The sequence below is a fragment of the Oxyura jamaicensis genome, chromosome 28 (genome assembly GCF_011077185.1).
Source record: "Oxyura jamaicensis isolate SHBP4307 breed ruddy duck chromosome 28, BPBGC_Ojam_1.0, whole genome shotgun sequence".
Classification (NCBI taxonomy): domain Eukaryota; kingdom Metazoa; phylum Chordata; class Aves; order Anseriformes; family Anatidae; genus Oxyura; species Oxyura jamaicensis.
Genome location: NC_048920.1, coordinates 980,530 through 998,628, shown reverse-complemented (window position 1 = coordinate 998,628; position 18,099 = coordinate 980,530). Strand labels below are relative to the sequence as shown.

The window sequence follows — 18,099 nt, the reverse complement described above, 5'->3', positions numbered from 1 at the left end:
ACTCATTTGCAACAGCGATTTTTTTCGAGTTGTGACTTTGTGGGTTGTTTTGTTTTGTTTTTGTACTCATTCTCTAAGAAATCGCCACCCGCCTGGGCTCCTCTCCCTCCGTCCCTCTCCAGAAACGAGCGAGCAGGCTGCGGTTCTCCAAACGACGTGCTAATTGGGAGCTGATCAGGTCAGACCCGCCTAGACCTTCGTTCAACGCCCCTAACGGCGAGGTCCCGATACCCACTTGCATCCCGTTGGCAAACGCAATAAAAACCCCTCTTCCTCCACCACCCCGGTACCAATTTTGAATGTCCCTATTAAAAACGCCCCCCCCCCCCCCCCCCCACCCCGTTTTTGTGTTTTTTTGTTTTTTTTTTTTTTTTTTTAATTTCGACCCCTCCCAGTGCGGCACCTGCCCAAGGAGCAGGCACCCGTCTCTAAAGCACTCGCAATTGTTTGAGATTGAAGTTCTACGTGAAGCCGACGTTAGTGTTTACCCCTCGGCGCGGTTTTAGGTTTGTGGCTTGGTTTCAGTCGGTACGGAACGGCGGTGCCCTGCCGGAGAGATCGCACGCGCCCGAGCGGGGGAAGCTATAGGATGATACAAGGCTTTTTGTCCTTAAAGGGATTCTCCGAGGCGGGCACTCCAACCAGCAGCGGGTCGTTCCTGGCATGTTGCTCGCAGTAATTCATTAGCTCGGAGGATGCTTTGGAGACCTGGAGGATGGAAGGAAGGGGGAGGTTAGCGAGGAAACCGGGTGAAGCCTGGGCGCGCACCGCGAGGAGGGGACGGCGCCGCGCTCGCCGGGGCTCCGGGGCGAGACGTAAGGCTCGGCTTCTGCTAACAGAAACTTCACTGAGGTGGTTGAAAATGGAAAGGGGAAATGGGCACGGAAAAAGGTTTTTAAGGTCTGACATAAATTAAGCGATGAGTCTGGGAAAAAGGCTGCCAGCCGAGAGCGAGAGATGCAGGAGAGATATCATCGTCCTGATCCCTAAAGGCCTTGGGATAAAAGAGAAAGAACAAAAACGCCTGCTTCAGAGTGGCCGTCCTCTGATGTTAAAAGCGGAGGTTTTGAAACCATCAGAAGCTATTACTTAAGGCTCTGCTTATTTTAGTTCAAAGATGTATTCTGGGAACCGCGAGCCCAGAGCAGCCCGGCAGAAAAGGCCGCGGCGGTGGGCAGCCGCGCAGCCACACGCTTCGGCAGCGGGGAGGGAGGGAGGGAGGCGCAGATGGAGTCGAGGCAGGGAGGTGCCGGCAGCTTTGGAGGCTCGCAGCAGACCCATTTTTTTAATTAACTTAATAGCTGGTTGAGCACGAGGCCAACCCAAAACATGCACGTAACCGCGCTGCATCTGCCAGATGGGAACGCTTGGAGCTTGCGGAGCCCCACGGCGGAGCTTCGCGGCGGGGGCTCTCGGGGGCTGCTCACCCCTCTTGCTGCAGCTAAACCTCGTGTAGGGAGCACGAGGGGCACCCGCTGTGCTCAGATTTGGCCCTGCCGTGCCTGCCGCCGAACCAGCTGCCTGCCTGCAGTCCCCCTGCAGCTGTGCCTGGCACCCACCGGGGTCCCCTGCGCCCTGGGGTCCCCTGCGCCCTGCGGTGCGCTGCGCCCTGGGGTCCCCTGTAACCCCGGCGAGGACACGGTGGCACGCAACCAAGGCTCATCAGCCTGCGAAGCGATGCAACCTGCCCAACAGGACTTGGCAGCTCGGTGCCGTAATTATGAAACCTTTCAGCAGCACCTGAGAGCGCCAAGCGAGGAGGGGAAGCTTGCGACAGAAGCGCGGTTTTCTGCAGCTTTGGGCCAAGCCCTTAACCTGCACTTTGGCAACACGGGATGGGCTTCGTCCTCCGGTCGTGGCGACTGGGAAGGTTTCCCTGCAGCCTGCAGTGTGCACTCGTGGGAGTCGCCAGATATTCCTGCAGCAGCACTGAAGGGCTAACCAGTAACGAACACCTCCAGCACCAACTGCTACCGGCCTGCACTTGAACGTGCTTATCAAGCCCTGCAGGAGCCAGCAGCAGAACTGCTCTGCGGAGACAAGGTCAAGCCTCCAGATTAAAGCTATTACTCACATAAGACAGTAATTACTCCTAATCTCCAAGCGGAGCAAGGAGAAAGAGATTAGCTTGCCGGGAGCAGGGATGAACCTGTTACGAGAGCAAGTGCCCTGGAAACCTGCACCCGGCGCTTAAAGCTTCGGCTGGGAAAATGAACCAGAGGGCGAGCAAAACGTGGTCGCTGGAAGCAGCCGGCAGGCGTGAGGGCTGCTGGGGCTGGGGAGCAGGAAAATCACATTTTGACTGCAGCATCGGGCTCCAGCCGAGACCTTTCGGGGTCTGGGTGCACAGACTGGGAGGCACTGGGGAGAGGAGGAAGGCACGCCATCGCCTACCTGCCGGGGCACTCGTGCTACCCCTATTGCTGCGGGCAAAGCCCCGCCAGCAGCTCGCAGGGAGCCCCTTCCCCTCACCTCCGGAGCACGTTAGCTGATTTATCTGCAGGCAAGCACTCGTCTCGCTGGCCTCAGCTGCGAGCTATCGAAGGCAGCAGCTGGAGGAAGGCGCACAGCGCAGGAGGGCTCGTCTGACGCCGCGTTCCGGGAGCTGGCTGGCCCGGCACGCTCCCTTCGGAGCAGGGTTTGAGGATTAGGACTTTATGGAAAGCTCGCCCAGACAGCACGTCTTCCCCGCTCAGCCTAAATAGCAGCGCGTTGCGGTCCCACCGCTGCTGTTCTTTCCCAGCAAAGCATTTAAGATAGTCACAGCTCCAAAGGTCGCTAAGTATACACACACCCTCCCTCCTCCCTGGCGTGCACACTTTGGGATCCTGAGCGGAGACACAGTCATCCCGAGGAGACTCAGCAACGTCTCGGCCGGGGAAGACCTGTAATTTATTTTGTCTTCCCTAAAAGGGCCTCTCTGATGGGTGCTTCGCCCGAGTCTGGAAACTGGTGGCCCTAAAAACAGCTACAAAACCTCAGGCTGGGTTAAAAGAAAACAGATATTCAAAGCAGCAGCAGCTCCTCCTGCACATAGATGACAGAGGACCTGCTGCTGCAGACGGAGCAGAGCCTGAAAGTCAAAGGAAACCTCTTGGGCCGGGAGGTATTGAATTAAACCTACCAGGGGGATCGAACACCTACGTATTTCGCAGCGTTGCGTTTTTACTGTGCCTCTCATCGCCGTGCACGGGGGTTTCCTCTGCACTTCTTACTGCCAAGGGAGCTTCCACCGACAGCTTTTGCCCCCTGCTCCTGCCTCCCTTGGGCACCCCCGAGCGGGGGGTGCAGGAGCTGCGGCCAGGCACTGACAGCGCCTGGGCCCTGCTGCCCCGAGCTCGCAATCGCCCAGGAGGTTCCCAGAACAGGGAGGGATCTGCCGAAGGAGCCAGTGCTGCCCCTCGGGGGACAGCGTGGCTGTGAGACCCCCGTTCACTCTCCAGGACAACTGCAGCACTGAGTTAACTTTCCCTGGTTTTACCCTACACGTGCCTGAAAGCAGAAGTGAGCGCGTGCCTCCGTCGTTCTGCGTCTGAAAGGCAGGGGAGTAACAGCAGCCGCTGAGAAGGAACCGCGCAGGCAGAGACCTTCTGAGATGCAAAGGGCAGCGAAGACATCGAGCAAAAAGGTGGGGAAATGAGGTTGTAACACACAGAAACGCCCCCAGCCCAGGAGTTTGGCTTTGCTGGCTCTGGCCCCTGCAGCTTCGGTGCCTTCACCTCCAGGAACCCGCAGCCCCCGGACGGTGCGCTCACCTCTGATGCCACAGGCTCCAGGAGAAGCTCCCGGTGCCGTGACCTCCCACAGGTGCTGCAGGAAGGGCTCTCGGCTGGCTGTGCTGCAACACCCGGGCTGGAGACTCCGTGCCCAGGGAAACCCCAAAGCCCTTGCAGGGATCCCTCCCGCCCCGTGCCGGCCCGGCTGACCGCGCTGCTCCGCCTGCCGCGCTCACCTTGATCCTCTCGATGCCGGCCTCGATGCGGAGCTGCTCCACCAGCTTGCGGGCCTGGGCTATGTTGTTAGTTGTTGACATTGTCTGCCATCGGCTCTAGGCCCCAGCACGCGAGAACACTGCAAAACAAGGAGGGGAGAGCGGGGTCGGCATCGCGCCGCGACAGCCGCGCACCGCGGGACCACGCGCCCGTCCTCACCCCGACGGCCACGTGCAGGAGGCTCCCGCGGGCTCTACGCCGGTGGCAGCAGCCGAACGCTTCCTGATTTTGCTGCAAGTTCTCCTTTCTTCTTAACAGCACTCTTAGTGCTTTATTCAGGCTTTTTTTTTTTTTGGGGGGGATTAAAAAAAGAAACTTGCCGACGAGAGGGGAAAAACGTTTTCTGCAGAAAGTTCTGCCAGACGCGTTCAGGAAAGCGACTGGAAACACCACCAGAGATTTTCCAGCCGGGGCAACCTGCCACATGATGACTGCAGCGAGCCGGGCAGGGAGCAGCACGGGGACAGTGCTCGCCCTGGGTGCTCACCCTCACTTCTCATTTCACTGCTGCCTCGCTCAGCCCTGCCCCGGCCCCTTGCTTCTGGCAGGATTTCCTCTGCGCAGCGAGGCTTGGAGAGGGAATGCCCGATAGCGTACCACTCGGATCTGGGCTACCCATCTGCCATTTTGCAAATTGCTCCTGAAAAGAACGGAGCAAGGAAGCCTTTGAGTAAGAAAGGTGGGGCCAGGTCCCTGCCGCCACCAGGCAGGGTGCCCCGGCAGGGAGATGCCAGGCGGTTACAGAGCCTTCCCAGGAAAGGGCAAGAAAAACCAGGGGAAGTTTGTCTGCAGGACCGGAGTGGGCTGACACTGACTCATCCATCGCCACGGCCAGAGGCGTGGGACAGCGGCAGGGCCTGCAGCACCGAGCCAGGCTCCTGCTCTCGGGCTGCTCCCGTGCCGCTGCATGCACGGGGCGGCTGCAGAGGTGGCCTCAGAGGTCCCTCCCCGACAGCCCCGGGGCAGAAAACGCCTGGGGAGCAGGAGAGGGCTGCAGCAGCCTCACCTCTGTCCGTGCATCCCTGCCCACGTGCTGCTAGGTGGGATGGGGCAGGAGGAAAGCACCCCGGCGAACCCCGGCACCCTGGCCCCAGGGGGGGCAGAACCCCCCAGCTGTGTTTGGACAGGACAAACGGTGCCTCGGCCACGTCCCCCGCCCTGCCGTTAGACGGTTCTCCGAACCAGCAGGGCTATTTGGGAACCTCTGCCTCTCGAGGCCTGGGAGGTGCCAGTCAGGGCGGCACGGGGCGCCGCGCTGCTGCAGCGAGGTTTGGTGCTGCGCAAACTGGAAGGAAGCAGGACGGGCCCTGGGCAAGGAGCCTCCTCCCCTGCTCCTGTTTCCTAAGCAGCCATGCTGCAAGAAAAAGACTTTTCCAGGAGAAAGCAGCACCTCCAGGTGGGAAGGCTTCACCTGGAGGACAGCTGCCCCCCGCCGCAGCGGGTGCTGCAGCCCCGAGCTCCTCCGGGCTGCGGAGCTGCGCTCCAGCAGTCGAGTCCAGCCCCGCTGGGAGCCTGGACGTGGGCTGCGGTGCTGCTGTCCGTTCTCATGTCATTACTCCCTGGAAAAAGCAGGCAGGTTTGGCTCGTCAGGCAGCTGGCTTGCGAGCAGCTACTCGTGGCCATCCCCTGTTCATTCGCCTGATCAATCGCCGCGTGCTGAGCGGTTATCTCGGGGCACTCCGACAGCGCAGGCAGCGTGAGGAAGGGGAAGAGCTGCCTCCACGTCACGCTTTCCCTACATCCACACCGAGAACTTGACGGACCTCGTTACGGCCAAGTCCGCTGCTCATGGATAAAACAATTCTTCACCTGGGTAAGGGGTGAGCCGGCAGCTGGAGGAGAGAAAAAAAAATAAACGCAGGCACTCGGCTGTAATTTGTGTTTGCAACAGCGCGAGATCACCTGCTTGTACTTTTCCAGCTTCCTGTTTATGGAACAGGGCCGATGAATCAGCCGAAGGCAGGCTCCTTAAGGGAACTTGTGGGCCCGTGGCAGCGCCGGCCCCGCAGCGCCCCACGGCCACGGGGACACGCTGCTGCGTGGCGGTGGCATCGAGCTACGGTCGGTTTAGTCTTTGCAAAGCAAGACGTGCAGGTCAGAAATGAAGCTTTGCTCGGGGGGCACGGCACCCAGGCGGTGCAGGCGCCTGCCTTCCCTTGCTCCTGTGCCGACGAGCGCCCTGCAGCTCAGCACCGCAGCGCCCAGCGAGGCCCCACGCGCCAAGTGCACGGAGCAGCGCCAGCCGCACGGAACTGGCGGTTTTATGGCAACAAAACCCAAAGCTGCAACTTCTGCTCCATTCTTGGCCACCACCACTGGCATGCAGAACCCCAGCAGGACCCAGGAGCTCTCCACGGCGAGCCGTGGGCTGGTGACCACGCAGCTCCTCTCGTCCCTCCTTCGATTTCCAGCTGCCAACTGCAGCCACGCGCTCGCACAAGGGCAGGAGCTGCGCGGAGACGGAGCCAAACGCAGCCGTGGGGATTTGCCTGGTGCTGAGGCCCGGACCACGGCACGTGCTGGGGGACCCGGTGTGGCCACGGTGGTGCTGCGGGACGGCTCCGCCTGCGGGACTTCACAACTGGCTCCTGCACCCCGGCGAATAATTAACTAAGCGCGTCATTAAGGACTGGAAGCCCTCAGCACCGAAAGAAGATCCAGCGGGTCGCTGCGTGGCACACGAAGGGCGTCCTCGGGAGGATTTTTTTTTCATAGCCAAAGCAAACTTTGAAGATGTCACTCGGCAGACGGCTGCGGAAACAACTGGCGAGGTGAAGGTGTTTGGAAAGAAGCCAGGCAGAAGCGTGCTGGAGTAAGGCGCACGTGGTGCAAACCAGGGTGACACGTGGGACACCGCGGGGGCGTCCCCCTTCCGAGCTTCGTGTTTGCAATAAATCTGCACCCGGGGAAGGACAGGGAGGTGCCAGCTGCGCTGGGCCTGCAGGGGAAGCACGGGACGGTCGGGACAGGCAGGTCTGGTGCACCTCCTCCTGCCCCCACCACGTCACCCGGCGGCAGATGGACACACACACACACCCCGGCTTCCTTCCTGCAAGAGGGGAGAACGCTTCGGTGTTTCTGCACGGCCGCAGAGCAGCGGCACCTGCCCGGGGCAGGCTTCTCCCCTCCCGGTGCTTGCTGTGACTCCACGGAGCGATAACGCCACGGGTTTGGCTGAGTCAGGCCGACGGAGAGCGCTTAGCAGGAGATGGATCCTCCCGTGCCCCTGTGCCGCCGGGCACCTTGTGGCCCCGTGGCTCATCCGCCTGCCCCGGCTCCGCTGCAGCATTCCCGGGAAGGGCAGCGCTGCCTGGGGAGCACAGCCCCGTTTTCGGACATCCCTCCGTTGCGTTAAGTCAGGAGTTGCTCAGGCTGTGTAAGCAATTCCAGCGGGGCTGAAGTCATCGTGGTCCCTGCGATGCGCCGGCTGCCTCCCCTGCTCCTCCGGCCAGGCTCGCCGCGGGGCTGAACCCGGTCCATGGAGGCATTCAGGGAGCTGCAGCGAGGCTCCGCACCTCGGCGGCTGTAAAACCACACGAAAACCGCCGCTGCGGTGAGCTCAACGCTGCAAAGAGCCACAGGGGAAGGTGAAAATCGAGAGGACGCGTGAGCGTTGCGGCGCTGCTATCCAGTGGTGCTTCAAGCTCTGCCCCGACACGAGGCAGTGATGAAAGGTTTCGAGGTCTTGCAGCACGCAGGCAGGGAGCCAGCCGGGAGCACGGCACGGAGCAGCCCCGGGAATGAAGCAACCCAGTCCCTAGGTAGGAGTTGGCTGTGGTGCAACCACCCCATGAGCTTCTTTCTGCCTATTTTGGGAAGAGCAGCGGAGGACAGGGTCCCAACAGTGCAGTCAGGACGAGTTCTGGGAAGATCAGGATTTGCTGTTTCCAACTGGTGTGGGTGTTATGAACCGAAAGCACACGGGGATGCTCCTAGCGGTGTCCCGCACCAGCTCAGGCTTGGCCTCGAGGGAAATCACACCGTGCCCCACGAGATGGGGTTTCATTATTAAAAGGAAGAATTGAAAGGATTGCAGTAAAGGATCGGCCCCCCCAGCGCCAGCTCCGTGCAGCCCCCTGACGTCAATGCAGGCGGGCCCGGGAGGCGTTTTTGCATCAGCTGCCTCTCCGTGTACCAGGTAGATGGCGAAGGCAGCGCGGTTTTGGCTGCTGCAGTGCCAACAGCCCCGTGGAGCCATCGCAGCCCCTGAGTCAGCCGCGTGCAGCAGCCGCCCGTGGAGGAGCCGTGACTCAGCAGCAGCTCCCGGCGCAGCGGCCGCCTCCAGCTGAGCCTCCCCGGCCGGGCTCCACGCAGGGTTTTGCCCTCCCCGTCCTCTCCTCCGCCTCCCGGCGTGGGAAGGCTCAGCCCGGACCTCGCTCCGTCCTGGCGAGGGCACCGCGGGGACCGCCGGCCTCGCGCCACCCGCCCTGTGTGGCCCTGCCCCGAAATATCACCCCGGGGCTTCGGGGGGGGGGACGACGAGGGCGAAACTGCCGCCCGCGGAGGCGGCACAACCGCGGCGTGCCAAGGAGCCAGGCTTGCCGTAACGTGCCTGCGAGCTGCGAGACGTGCCGGGCCGCCCCGCGAGGCCGACAGCCGGCACTGGTAATCATTTACGCCGCGCTGTGCGTGCCGCTCGAACAAAGCCCTTTCTCTTCTGGGCAATCGGTGCCACCTGCACGCTCCCACCCGCCGCCTCTCCGGCCTCATGGCAGGAAGTATTACACTAGGAAATAAATATGCACTGATCCCTCTCGATTCGGAATTCTTCCCATACTTCTCATAGCTGGAAGCAGCCACTCCTAACAGGCTAAATAAACAAGCCAACATCTGAGTAGCTGCTGCAGTTATGCTGCTCTTGTCTTTCCCCCCCCCCAGATAAAAACAGCTACGAGGTCGCTGGCGATGGAAGTCCCAGAAGCATCTGAAGAGCGCACCTCCCGATGCCCAGCGGCTCTGAGCAGCTCCTGTGCCCGTGGCTGGGCATCCTGCGGGCATCTTCCCCACCAGGAGCCGGGGGGACGAGCTACCGGGGCGGGCTGCAAGCCCGTGCTGGTGGAGGGAGCCGGAGAGATGCTCAGGGGCAGAGAACACGCTCCCGGAGCGCGCTGTGACCAAAGCTTTCAGAGAAACGCCCGCAGGCTCCGGCAGCGTTTTGCTGCAGCAGGGCAGAGGTGCGGGCACGCGCTGTGAGGGGTGGCCGTGCCGCCGAGCGGTGGCACCAACCCTGCAGCCCCGAAGGGTGCCCGAAGCTATCCACAACACGCCGAGTACCCAAGCAGCTAACGAGCGGGTCTGCGCCCCCCCAGTCAAGGAGCATCGCCCCAAAGGGCTCAGCTTCAGCAGGAAAAGACAGGCAGCAGTGCCCACGCTTCCATGCAGCCCCCCTGCAGGACCCGGTCCCGCAGCACACCCACGGGTGGGCACACAACGCCCCACGGCAGCTCGGAAGCTGCCCGAAGGCTCCCCGGGGCTGCTCCCCAAACCCCCCCCCAGCAGCTCCTGCCTGCACCAGGGCGAGGGGAGCCCCAGCCCAGCGCAAACCCGCCCGGCGGTTCCTGCTTCTGGAGATGACCTCATGCTTTTTTGGAACAGAAAAAGGCTGTTAGGGCGATGGCATTTACTCCTTGTCTGGGCAGAACAAAGCAGGCTCCATTTTTCTTTTACACTTCCTGCATCAGTAGCTTAACAGCTGAATGAGCTATTGAATTTTTTCCTGAGTGCAGCAATTTTCCCTTTTTTTTTTTTTTTTTTCCTTCTTTAAGACCTCCAGATTTCCATGGCGCGGGACAATACTCGGGGAGAGCGTGGCGAGGAGCAGTCCCGGAGGACAGGGGAACGCTGCCTTGAAGGCGCAGGGGGGAAGCTCTGCTCGGGACAGGCCCATCCCACGTTTACGCAGCCTGGCTGCGTTCCGCCACCACGTTCTGCAGCACCGGGAGCGCACAGAGCACGGCAAGCACGGGGCAGGGGAGCCGAAGCATTTGAGTTCAGCAATAAGCACGGTACAGGAGCGCCCGTACGCTCCTCCAGTTACAAACTGTCCCTCCGGACGCCGTCCCTGCCCACGGCTCCAGCAGGCTGGAACCGGGCCACGTCTGGTAGGGCACGAAGTCCCTGCCGCAGCCGCCGGCGGTGCCGGCCTGGCAGCCACGGGGACTTTGGCTGTGCAGAGCTCCCAGAGCGATACCGCTTCCGATGGAAGTGTCAGTACCTTCCTTACCAGCACAAGGAGCAGCCTGCTCCCCCGTTCCAGGTCCATCACTTGCTCAGGGGTTGCTTTTCCCCCCGCTGACGTAGCCAGGTGTGCTTGATTCCAGCTGGAAACAACGCCCGGGCACCCCAAAGAGCTGGTTATTGCCCCTGCAAACGGCAACTCAAGCCGACACCACCAAGCACGGACACGCACAGAGGGAAATGTGCTCGGGGCACCTCCCCAGGCTGGTCGGCTTTCTGTCGCGGCTGCAGCAGACGGCACCTGAGCTCGGAGCAGTCCCCAGCGTCCCCGAGGGACGCGGCACCACGAGCGCTGCGATGGCACGCACGGGGCTGGCAGCAGGAGACCGGGCAGAGAGGTGCAGTTTGAAGAGGCCACGCTCAGCAGCACCGAGACAGAGCACGCAGCCCCTGTCCTGCACGGCCCCAACGCTGCCCGGCTGGGGTGGGTTTGGGAGCGCCAGGGCTGCTGCTGGACTACCTGCCACCCCGAGCTCGCTGCCCTTCCCGGCCACCCTCCCCTCGTGCCCACTGCAACCCGCGTGGGTACGGGCGTAGCAGAGAGGCCACGCGTCTTGGCTGAGCTCTGCCTGACCCATTAATTGCTGAAGTGTCCCATTAATTGCTGAAGTGTGCTGAAACTAGGGCAGTTCGGAGATGGGCTGGCCAAGGATTTGGGAAGGAGAATTGTCCCCGGAGATGCGGAGCTCCGTTTCCTTCCCGTTCAAGGAAAGGGCTACCTGGCCGAGAGGGCAAATCCCCCAGGGGTGCACCTCAGCCCGAGCCCCCCGGGTGGTCTGGATGCGGCCCCCACCTTCGCTCCACCCCATCTGCAGCAGCTCCGGCGCCGGCTGGGTGGGACCTGAGGCAGGGCAATTACACACAATCAGCGCCTCTGTGCTGCACCGGGCACCGTGAGTCACCGCAGCGCTCCACGCTTATTTTTAGACCGTGCCTTTTTTAAAAAAACAAAACAAAACAAAACCTAACAGCAGAGTGCAAAGGTAAGCATTTACACCAGTTGTCACCCCCAGTCGGCACCCAGCGGCTGCCACCCGGCTTGCAGGGCGCTGGGTCTGACCGCAAAGCCCCGGCGCAGCGGCAGGTTTCGGCAGGATTTTTTGGGCTGCGGGTTTTCAGTTCTGTGCTTGCGGGGCAGGAGCCGTGCAGGAGGCTCCATGGATGGTGCGGATGGCCGAACACAAAATAAATGCTCTGATTGATCATTTCAACTGGAAACCAAAGCGGGGCTGTGCTCAAGGTGCCCAGGGGCTGCCCCGGGTTGAGCGCAGCGTAAATCAGAACTCGCGCTGCCAAGGCTGCTCCGTCCTCATCCCGCCCGCATTTCTGGTCAGTTCAGTCAGCAGACCAAGTGCACGCAGGGGAAAACCCCCAGCTCGCCCTGCACACACAGAGCAGCACGAGCTCGTGGCTTCCACGGCAGCGCTGCTGCAAGAACCGGCCACAGCGTGCGTGGCCATGGGACCTGCCGGAGCGGGTGCTCAGCGAGGAGCAGAAAAGCAGATCCAGCCCCAACACCGTTTGCAACGCTGCCACGCGCACGTGAGCAGCGCCGGGGCTGCTGCAGGGCTCTGGGGGGTTTTGCACCCCAAAAGCTCCCATCCCCGCCCCGCGCCGCGCTCTCGCTTTGAGTCTGCTCCCTTCCAGTCACCTGCAGCTTCCTCTCCTGCCCGAGATGAGTAAGCTGCACAACGCCTCCCCTCTGCTTGCAGAAAGCACGACGGGACCTCGTCAGCCTCCAGGTGCCCAGCCCAGCTCCCCCGCAGCATTTCTGCCTCCTCCTCAGGTGGCCGGGCCCAAAGCTTCCTCCGCGCTCTTCGAAATCAGGCCCCGGCTTCCCCTGCTTCGAGCACCTTCAGCTCTGCTGCTCCGCGACGCCAGCGGAACGTCCACCAGTGTGGGGAGGGTTTTTAAACCTGAGGCTCTTTCCCATCTTGTGAGCAAACGCTCTTCAAGCGCCGCCAGGAACCGCAGGCTGACCCGTTCGTGGTGGGACCGTACCCAAAGACGGGGCTCGAAGGACGGGCACTTGGCGCAGAGCACCGAAAGGAGGGGCTGCGTCTGCTGTCCCGCAAGGAAAACCCGCGGCTTTGTTGCAGCCCTCCGGCAGCAAGCCCCCGACCCTGGCACACCAAAAGCTGATCAAACACAGGCTTCTGTCTTCAATTATGGCTGCAAAGAGGCCCCGATTTTCTGATTTCAGTGGGCAGACCGAGAGCTAAATCTGTATATCCTGGCTAGACCACCGCGGGGCTTGTCCTCGCCTGGCAGCGCCTGATAGCAGCCCCGCATTGAAGGGAGGCGAACGGAGACTAAGCAGGAAGCTGGGCTGCACGGTGGCACCGCTGTATTAAGTTATAGAAGGAGATAAAAGAAAGGGAAGTTTAGGCTGAGAGTCGCGAAGCTTCCTGAGAGCTTCCCAGGGCTGCACGGATCTGAGCTGGGAACGGCCGCGGGCAGCAGCACTCAGCGCGTTCGGAGCACCGGGGGAAGCTCGGCCGCCACGGCGCAGCTCCCGCCTTGTACGAGGGCACGCAGGGCAGCCCGGCCGTGCCGTGGGCTCACACCAACCCTTCAGCCTCGTGTGTAAAAGGCACCTTTGCTGCGGGATCGGGTGATCTGATGGCATCAGCCACGCGGCCGCCGAGCGAGCAGCCTCCAGCCGAGCCCGCGGTCGCGCTGCTGCGACTCCCCCGGGGGCCGAGTGGGTGGCAGGTCGTGAAATGACTCCTGAGCCGTCTACAGATAAGCAAACGCCCCGAGAGGGAGAACCCTGCCACCCCCGGGCCGCCTGCGCCTTCCCCCAAACCCGAACAAATTCAAGGGGTGACGGAGAAACCCCGGCACGGCCGGGGGAGCGCGGGCGCCACGGGCGCTCCTCTCCTCGTCTGGTCCCTGCCCCAGCCTCCTGCTTCCCACCTGGGAGGCCCAAAACCGCACGGGAAAGGGAGATGCCGGACTCTGTAATAAGGGAAAAGGAAAGAAAACACGGGCGAGGGCACGGGTCTGAGTCAGCTGGCAGAGCTGCGGTGTTTTGGTAGAGAAAGCAGCGGAGAATTTCCCAATCAGCAGCGCGTGGCTATTAAAAGTCCCCGCCACACAAACACACACACGGGCTCAGGTCGCTGCAACGTGCAGATAAAATCCCCAGGCCCATAAAAGCTCCCTTATCACTGCAGGTCTCCTTCCCCAGCCTCCGGGAGAGGCGGCAGCGCCTCGGGCGCTTGCTCCCCTGCGAGCCGGGAGCCTCGGGGCGAAGCCCCCGCCGCCCCCCTTCCTTCTCCTTATCTCCAGCTTATTTTGCTTCTCCCCAAAATAGGATCCCGCCTCAGCCGCGCGGAATCCAAGCAAGATTACAAGAAAGGCCTGAAACAAAAACTCAGGGCAAGCAGTGAGGAATACCCTTCCCCGGGGCACCGTGCTTATTTTAGCCTCTGCTGACGAGGGGACAGCGGCAGCTTTGCGGAGCGCGGCGGGCCGTGAGCGAGCCCGGCAGAGCGTCTTTGGTGGGACTTCACACGGCTCCGCACGCCGGGATGGAAAGGGCAAGGAGGCTGGATTCAAGCAACTTCAAGTTTTCATTGTGGAATGAGCGTTTGGTGGGAATTACATCAGAACCGCAGGCTACAATACGCTCATTGTATGGCCAGGCTCAGCTTGCTCAGAGCTGCTTGAGAAGATAGGGAACTGGTAAATAACCGGGGCAAGGGCGCCGTTAGGAGCCTTCCCAGCACAACGTGCCCCTAAGCTACCTTTTTTTTATACATTTTTAATGCTATGGAAAAAGAAGCAGGGCTTGTTCACTGCACCGGCTGCAGCCGTTACACACAGGCGCATTCAAGCAGCGCGTCGAGGCAGCCACAAATCTCCTGCCAGCCCCGGGTGAGGCAAACCTGGGCTCATTGTTGGCCAGCCGGCTGCGGTGACACCGCCCGCAGCCCCCCCGGCGCAGCACCGAGCGGCGCGATGCCTCGCGCGGGGACGGGGGCATTTCCCCCCGGCTCCTCCGGCGCGGCGTCAGCGGGGAGGAGGCAGGCGCAGGGCAGACGTCTGGTCCCACACACGTATGAATAAGCCCGGGAGCTCGCTGTAATTTAACCTTTTATGACTTTCCGCGGGCAGCGCGGTTCGGAGCCGCCGCCATCGGCCCTCGTGTCACCGCGGGGACTGCTCGTCCGCAGGCTCGGCTGAGGTCACTCGGTGCTGGAGGACGAGATATCCTGCTCGGAGACGCGTGGGCCATCTGCCACCAGCGTCACCCCCGCTCGCCTGGCCTTCGGAGCGGGACTCCAGGCTGATTTTCCTCCCTTGCAGCCTTCTGCCTGCGCGGAGGCCGAGCAGTTCGGGGTGACGTCTCCCCCTTCAGCTCGCTCTCTGCAGCGTCAAAGCTCAAAGCCGGGAGCAGGACGCGCGCTGCACAAGGCTCCGGGGATTCACCCCCGCAGCGGGAGACAGCACCGAGAGGAGACGCGCTGCCCGCCGTGGGTTTGCCTGCACGGGGCTCAGCGTCACCCCCGGGTCTGCACAAGGGCCGGATCTGCAGCCATCAAGCTGGGGAAAAACAAACCCGGAGCTTACGGCAAAAATATTTACTCTAGGATGCTCTGCCTTCTGCTCAGGCGCAGGGAGATAAGCGGTGCTCTTCGTACGAATGTTCTCTAGACAAGGCTCGCGCTACTGGGAAGCAGCATCCAGCTGATGCTGAGCAAACAAGAAAAGTGCTGACGAGCTCCCCGATGAGCCTTGGTGTAGCAGAGACAAAAAAAAACCTCCTAGAAAATGGGAGCCAAGAGCGGTTTAGCCTCTTTTGTGCAATTTCAGAGGGCTGATAGAGAGCCGGCTACAGCACATCCAAGCCAGCTTCCAAAGAAGGCGCATAAATCACGAGGTGTTTGCAGCTGTCAGAGCATTGCTCTACACTTCAGACGTCCAGACAGCGCTTCTGAGGCCACGTTATCCGAAGCAGAGCGTCCTCAGTGCCTTGCTCCTGCTGGCCGCCTCCGCCACCCTCAGCAGTGACCAAGAGGTTGGCCCTAAGGGCCAGCGGGTTGCACAGCCACCGCTGCACAACGCGTCGCGGTTTTGGTTTGCTTTTTCTTGGTTTGTTTTCAGCCTGCCCCGTTTCAAAACCCGGTGGTATCTTCACCTCCTGGCTAGGAAAAAAGCTCTTCTCAAGCGACGATAGGAACGGTCCGCACGTTAATAGTGCGGGGCGAGGAGAGGAGTCAGCTGCCAACTGATGAAAACAACGCTGCACGCTTCGTGCTCAATTCCTGGCGGCTCCACCAGCTAGGGATCTCACAGCAGACACATAACCACCCCCAGGGGTCTTTCAAGAACATTTCCTTGCAGAGTTTTAGCACATTTCAGCTGGCAGCGCTTGGAACACGTCCGGCTGGCCCTTGCTTCAGCCCGGTCAGAGCACAGCAGAGCTGGTTTTCCAGGTTCCCAGATGAGATCTTCAGCGTGAGCTGCTCAGGAAAATATTTTCCTTTGCTTTGCAATGCAATTATTGCCAGGGAACAGCCGCAAGAAAGCAGCACCTCTCTGCTCCCTGCGTCTGCTCTGGTCACATCTGGGTCACGCCTGCTGGCTCGACGGCCAAGCCAAGGTTTTGTGCTGTGAGCTCTGCAAAGGCGCTCGGCTTCCACTGCGACCGGCCCGCAAGGCGTTGCAAGTTCTCTTGGGGTGATGGCGTGAGCAGCAGAACCAGCACCGCGGAGCTGTAAGATCGTGAATTCAGGTCGCAGCAGTTGCATCTTGACTCAGCGAGGAAATCCGATGCGCCCGACCCACGTGAAACTCGAGTACGAACCGGGCGCGCGCCGCTTCTCCGCGGGGTCACCGAAAGCTGCAGGAGCTGCCTGTAAACGGTGCTGGAGTGGAGCAACTTCAAGGGACAGAGCCTACAAGACTCTAGACACAATGGTGCCATCAATGAATCAAGGCGGCCGTGCCCTGAAAAACAGCGCCCAGACAGGGAGTTGCTGAAGAAACGTCGATATTGCAACAGAGATGAAGTAACGCGACGACTTGACAGCCACGGGCAATGTGTCCAGACAGCGGGCGCAGACCTCGAGCGGCGAGAAAAGAGCCCTCGCCACTGCCCTCACCCCTGAGGATCCTCCAGTGACCCTGACTCGAAGCAAACACAATCCCTGCTCGCGTTAACATCCTGCATGGGGACAGAGAGCTACCTGCGGCCACGGGCAAGGAGAAAAGGGATGCAGGACAGAATTTAGGACATCTGTGATCTGGCAACTGCTGGGACCCTGGGCGCATCCCAGGGGCATGTGTGGAGGAGCTGAGCCCCCGGTGCTCCAGCCCCCATGGACCCGGCGATGCCCCCGGCTCAGCATCGGTCCGAGCCCAGCACCCTCAGTGCTCCGAGCTTGGAGCTGACCACGCCTGGCGCGTGCAGCACCGAGCAGCACGGGGCTAAATGCCGGCGTTCTTCCGCTCATGCAAAAGCAAGATCCCCCTCCCTGCATAATTAGCAGCCTAATTAGCAGCTAACGAAGGCTGAGAAACCCAAAGCGAGGATTCAGAGCCGTGACCCCACAGCGGCGCTGCCGATCGATCCCGGCTGGCAGCTGGCCGTGAAGCGCGCGGTCCTGGTCCTAACCACGCGCCCCGGGAGGAAGGAGCAGCTCCAGGCACCCCATCCCGGGCTGCTGGGCCACCTGCGAGCCCAACGGCTCGGGGACGCCGGCTCACTGCCAGCGGAGGCACTCGTTTGCACCTCGGGGACAGCGCCTCGTAACTTCACTGCAAAGGCGATGACCTTTCGCAGCGCCGCACGAGGTAAACGCTGCTGTTCTCTCCCTGCGTCCACAGAACACCCCGCTACGGGAGCAGTCTCGTGACTCCCAGCTTTCTCATCTTGTTTTCATCGCTGATGCGGCGACGGAGGGCCAAGCGGTGCCCAGCGGAGCCTCACAAAGGCCCAGCAGAGCTGCTGGCTCCCTTCCCGCCGCCTCCCCCGAGTCAGCTGCATGCAAGCGAAAACGCAGGGGCTGGCGTCCAGCTGCAGATGAGGTACGGCCCCAGCAGCCCGATGACTACGTTGCACTTGTGTCAGCCACCGAATAATGAGGCTGGAAGAAAAGGCCAGGATCTCCATGTGACTGCAGCGCCTGTGTGGCTGTTTTCATGCAAGCCTGGGTCTTTTTGGTAATGCCGATGACTGCACCGTCATGTGAGGATTTGCAACAAGGAGCAACTCCTACATCGGGCCCTGGAATCTGTCGGGCAGACGGGGAGAGGAAGCAGAAGGTCGTTTTCTTTTGTGCCTCTTACAGGAAGAGAAGTCACGTTGGCCTGGCAGCGGTTCAGGGCTGAGCTAAGGGCTCGGCGCTGGGAACTGCCCTTGAAAGGCTCGGGCTGGAAATAAAACAGAGAGGCTAAAAAAGGAACTTGCAAATTGTGCGAGAGGGCTCTACCAGAAGGCACGTGAGCAAGCTGCCTCCAGGTAGCGGGCAGCCTCTGGCCTGCTGACGGCTCTCCCAGGGCCCGGGATTATATTTAGCACATCATCTACTACGGATCAGAAAACACGTGTGCGTGCAGAACTTCCAAACTCCTCTGAATTTACAGCGTTGGGCACCGGTGCCAGCCTTCTGCTGGCCCTGCCCAGCCCCGAGCATCCCCGGCATGCGCTCGCCTGCACCCCCGAGGCCCGGGGGTGGGAAGCCGGTGGTGCCTCCGGGTTTTATTCCCCCCCTGGTCCAGGAGCACAGTTCTGCACTGTTTACTTCCCATTTCTGAACTGTGAACTAACCTACGAAGAGAAAAAGCAGTGATGTGCCTGCTGCTAACCCGAACCGAAAGGGAGACGAAGGCAAAAGCTTTTTCCTCCGCGCCATCGGTG

The 18,099-nt window shown here is 61.3% G+C and overlaps 1 protein-coding gene across 1 annotated transcript in view; it reads right to left on the bottom strand.

Moving 5' to 3' along the window:
* Positions 1 to 359: 359 nt before the first annotated feature.
* GNG7 (G protein subunit gamma 7) overlaps positions 360 to 18,099 on the bottom strand; it is a 48,022-nt gene continuing 30,282 nt past the window's right edge. The window contains exons 2-3 of the mRNA XM_035348419.1: positions 3,953 to 4,071; positions 360 to 708 (exon numbers count right to left, since the gene is read on the bottom strand). Of these exons, the coding sequence (XP_035204310.1) occupies positions 583 to 708; positions 3,953 to 4,033 (207 nt within the window). The 5' untranslated portion in view covers positions 4,034 to 4,071 and the 3' untranslated portion in view covers positions 360 to 582. The remainder of the gene's footprint in view (positions 709 to 3,952; positions 4,072 to 18,099) is intronic.